Source organism: Austrofundulus limnaeus, unplaced genomic scaffold (genome assembly GCF_001266775.1).
Source record: "Austrofundulus limnaeus strain Quisiro unplaced genomic scaffold, Austrofundulus_limnaeus-1.0 Scaffold121, whole genome shotgun sequence".
Classification (NCBI taxonomy): Eukaryota; Metazoa; Chordata; class Actinopteri; order Cyprinodontiformes; family Rivulidae; genus Austrofundulus; species Austrofundulus limnaeus.
Window position 1 is genome coordinate 1,238,003 of NW_013952523.1, and position 4,791 is coordinate 1,242,793.

Here is a 4,791-nt window from a genome sequence, read left to right on the forward strand (position 1 = left end):
CACACACACACACACACACACACACACACACACACACACACACACACACACACAGAATCAACTCATTTTTACAGATTTTGTGGTTAAATATTTATTTAACTAGCTACACAGTTACTGTTCTGTTTCATTTTTAATATTCCCTCTGTAATAAGTCTGAAGATTCATCCTCCGCTGCCCACTCTGCGTCATATCAGAACAAAAAAAAAAAGAACAAAAAAGAACAAAATCAGCTCATTAGCAAACCTGTGGCTCAAATACAGATGCTTTTTCATGCCGTTTTTAATATTCCCTCTATAATAAATCTGTTTATTGGTTAGATCCTGTGGTCACTCACTGATGTCATAAGATCATTATCATTTTCTGAGCGCAGAATGGTGGGTTGCTTTTCCACAAGTGGGTCTGCCGGGCTCAGTCCCGGCTCTGATACTACCTTTGCTCACGGCTCAGGGGCGCATTAGAGGCAGGCTCATTTTACATGCCTTTCTGCCTCCGTGTTTCTTCTGAATGCCGGGAGGAGGACAGAACACGCATTAGTCCTGGACCAAGCTGACTTATGAATGAGGCTAATTATAACTACAATAAGTTGCGCTAGTAATTTCTATTACACTGCATGTACACTGCTCAAAAAAAAAAAAGGGAACACTACTGCTCAAAAAAAATAAAGGGAACACTTAAACAATGCACGCTAACTCCCGATCTTAATCAATGAAATGTTAGCATTGAGTACTTTGTTCTGTACAGAGTTGAATGTGCTTCACAAAAGTTTGATTTACTTGGACTTAGCGTGCATTGTTCAAGTGTTCCCTTTATTTTTTTTGAGCAGTAGTGTTCCCTTTATTTTTTTGAGCAGTGTACAATAAATGGAAGAAAGAAAGAAAAAAGAAACAACCCTTGAAACAATTCTATTTCTGTTCCTTTGCCGTGAACTTTTATGGCTCTCATGTAAGGAACAAAATGTCAATTTCTTTGAACGCCCACACTTTCTGTGTTTTACTAGAACACTGAGGTCTGAACTCTTCAACTTGTACTGTAGGTGTTTCCTGTGTCAGTGTTCGCTGCACGTTCAAGTCGGTAAAACAATATTGCCTTCTCAAGTGTAGATGAATGTGTTCTAAAGGAAGCGATTGTGGTTTGTGTCGTTGCTACACTGACTCGCTTGCACTTCATCTTTTCATTTTCAAGCAAAACCAGCCTGCAATAACTTGTCTTGGAAGCAAATGAAAGAGAACGCAACATGAAGAACCCTGTGTTTGCTCTAATTTATGGATCGATCATAGCTATTGGTCTGCCGCTCAACGCCATAGCGCTATGGATTCTGCTTCGTCGCCATGGCAGTAAATCATCCAGTGCCGTATTCATGATCAACCTGGCGATATCGGACCTGTTGCTCATTATTTCTCTTTTTATGAGAGTTCACTATTACTCGTCAGACACCTGGCAGTTTGGATGGCTGCCATGCATCTGGTTCACCATGCTTTTTCGCAACAACATCCGCACAAGCTCCATCTTCATCACCTTTATCAGCGTGGATCGGCTGCTGGCTGTGGTTTACCCTCTGAGGTCACGCCATCTGCGAACTACATCCAAAGCTGTGAGAGGTGCTGTATTTGTCTGGCTGGTTGTGCATGTGGTGAATGTTCCCGAGGGCTTTGGCTTTTCGAAACATTTGGATAATCAGACCTGCTTCGAATTTAACACAGGGAACAACTCAGCAATAAATGGGACGCTGCGCAACTCAGCGCTGGCTGACAAACTGCAGCTCGCAATTGGATATTTTCAGCTTGTGCTACTGTTCACCTTACTGGTGGTCAATATATTGTCCATGGTTATGGTGTCCTGGACGCTCCACAGGCATCTGAATGATTCTGCAAAGGTGGACAACAAGCTGAATATCAAGCTGATTTTTGCCACGAACTTGATGATGTTCATCGTGTTCTTCCTGCCAGTGTCCTTGGTGGTTTTCTTTGATAACTTAAGGCCCGTTCTGAGTTGTCTTGCCAGTGTAAACTGCTGTTTGGACCCGCTGTTGTATTACTTTTCTTTTGATGGTTTCTGGAAGAAAAAAGAGGGTGTGGAGATATCTCTAGCAAGAGACTAGTCACTGAACACAGATGGTGACAAAACAAATTACAGGGAAATTCAGTGGACATCAGCTAAGTCAGCTAAAAATCGTGTGTACTTGCATTTCCCACTCTGAAAACAAGTGAAGCTTTTTATTTAATAAAAGCACAAGCTTTATGGTTGCCTTAACAAAAAGCAACAAAACTTGTTTCTTGACTGTTTATAAAATTGTAAAACCAACTTAACTGTTGCTCATGGACTTCTAGTTCTCAGCAGATTAAATGATATGCTTTAGTTTTTGTGAAGTCAACCACAGATGTGCAAGAATTGTGAAAAGACTGTTTCATAGAATAGGAAATGAGCTGATGACTGTTCTGCTGATCAGAGCTGTCCTGTGAACCAGCTCAGCCAAAGTTTTATTTCTGTGAACAACTGAATGTCTCTGTAGCATTTCTAGGGCTCTAGATTCTATGGGATCTAAATATAAAGACTGGAAGTACACAGTGAAAAGTTATTCATTATTCTAAACCGCATTTAAATTTTTTTTACAACGACTTCCGTTAGGACAAACCAAACCCCAGCAAACACACAACTCTTTTGGCAGCAGATCAACAAAGATAAGCTTTGAAGTTGAATTCAACTCTAAGATGCTGATCACAGATGTGTAAGAACTGTAAAACAGCTTTAACGTAGAATGCCACTGTAAGCTAATGATCTTGTGACTGATCAACCTGTATCTGTGACCCTGTCTCACACTAAAAGATCCTCAACATTTTTTTTGTTTTGCAAAGTCAGTGAACATGTAAATGTCTCTGTAGAAAGACTTGGATCAGATCAAAATCCAAATGTAGGGTATGAGAGTATCAGGAAGTATACTCAGCACTTGTAAATTATATAATAAATTATAATATTTTATAATCCTAAACTCTTGTTTTCTTTTACAAATACTTCTGACAGAAGAAACCAAACACCATCAACCACATGCCTGTGTTGAATATCACACAATCTTTTAATGCTTTGCACCCTGCAGCTCTAAATGTGCCAGACTTCTCAATCTTAATATGCAAACTCTAGTTTTGCTAAGAGTGACAGTATTTACATGCGTAAAAAGTACTTTTGTGTTATTAAAGTCAGATTGTCTGTATATTGGGCTGTAGCCAACCAGATACTGGTACGACCCTTCTAAAATTGAAGCTCAATGTGAAAATCTTTCCTGCCTGGAGCAGCTCCATATATGTTTAATGTGACCTTTACCTGTGCCCTCTTCAGGAGGAAAGTAATAATGAGAGTCTGAAAATAAATATTTCTCAGAACCCTACCTATGGGGTGTTTTTTCATTGTATGAAGCCCGCATTGCATTGCAGTTACTATTAGTTCGGGCTGTGCAGAGCGAGTGATCAAGTTAAGGCAGCCTATTTTTTTCATCCTGCACCACATCTCTCACTGAGGCACCTGACAAACTATTTAGTGTGTTGGTTTGTATTACAGCTGAAAAGTTGTGTGGGTGTGAAGTAAAAACTTTGATACGTACACACACTTGTCTGGTTTGTTTGTATATCAACATCAAGCTCTTGGTTATTGTCAGGGGTGTGGCTATGGGTGAGCTTGTACCAAGGTCCAACCAGTCAAATGGCTTTAAAAAATATATATATAATTATAAATTACATAATTTTGTTAAATTTTTGAGGGGTTCTATCAGGTAAGAGAACTGTCAGAATCATATGTGTAAGAGTCTAAATTTGTACATGTAAGTCTATAAACGTACTTAAATTTGTTAAAACTTTGCCACATTACAAGTACGAATCAAATTTACAAGTACGAATCAAATTTACAAGTACGAATCAAATTCACAAGTACGAATCAAATTTACAAGTACAATTCTTATGTGAGAATACAAGTTTTTAAGTTACAAATACAAGTTAAAAAGTTACAACTTTGCCACATAACAAGTACGAATCAAATTTACAAGTACAAATCTAATTTACAAGTACAATTCTTTTACCCGTCAAAATATGACATTATGCATGGAACACCGAAAAGATTGATTGCAAACAGTAACTAAGCCAGACCACTGGGGGGGACATGACCACTGCCTCATTTGGGACCAGATGAACTCTTTATAAACACAACAATTTGCTGAAGGGAAAAGCATTTGGAGGCTTTTAAGTTTGTCATTCATGTCATGTAGTACAACAATAAAGTACATACTGGATTTATGATGAACAACCAAAAAGGAAAACTGATGCATTTATAAAACTGACTGCATAATGGAAAAAAAAAATGCAAGTTCAAAAACACATAACGGCAGTGCTCTGACCCAGCCAGCAGGGGGACTGAAGTCACCCACCATCAAACCCCTAAACAACTGTAAGTTAAACTCTTTTTACTTTTAATAGTAGTTTGTATTATTTATTTCACATTTGGTACACGTAGTACTTGTCAGTATTTGTAAGAGGATGTGTTTAAACAGTTTCTATGCTGAAAGTGGAGCTTCGCTGATTGCTGTTGTTGTTAACATGGTGTTAGTGTTAGCATGATGATATGAATAGGAAAGAAAAAACAGCCTCATGCTTCCTGTTCAGCTGAAGTTTATTCAGAACGGCTTGAAAAAAACAAAAACCTAATTGGTGTTAACATCCATCCATCCATCCATCCATTTTCTTCCGCCTATCCGGGGTCGGGTCGCAGGGGGCAGCAGCTTCAGAAGGGAGGCCCAGACCTCCCTCTCCC

The 4,791-nt window shown here is 38.9% G+C and overlaps 1 protein-coding gene across 1 annotated transcript; it reads left to right on the top strand.

Moving 5' to 3' along the window:
- The first annotated feature begins 1,234 nt into the window (after window positions 1-1,234).
- On the top strand, window positions 1,235-2,098 carry LOC106522108 (lysophosphatidic acid receptor 6-like). The gene has a single exon (XM_014014969.1). It carries the CDS (start codon window positions 1,235-1,237, stop codon window positions 2,096-2,098), a length of 864 nt encoding a protein of 287 aa, XP_013870423.1.
- Window positions 2,099-4,791: the final 2,693 nt, after the last annotated feature.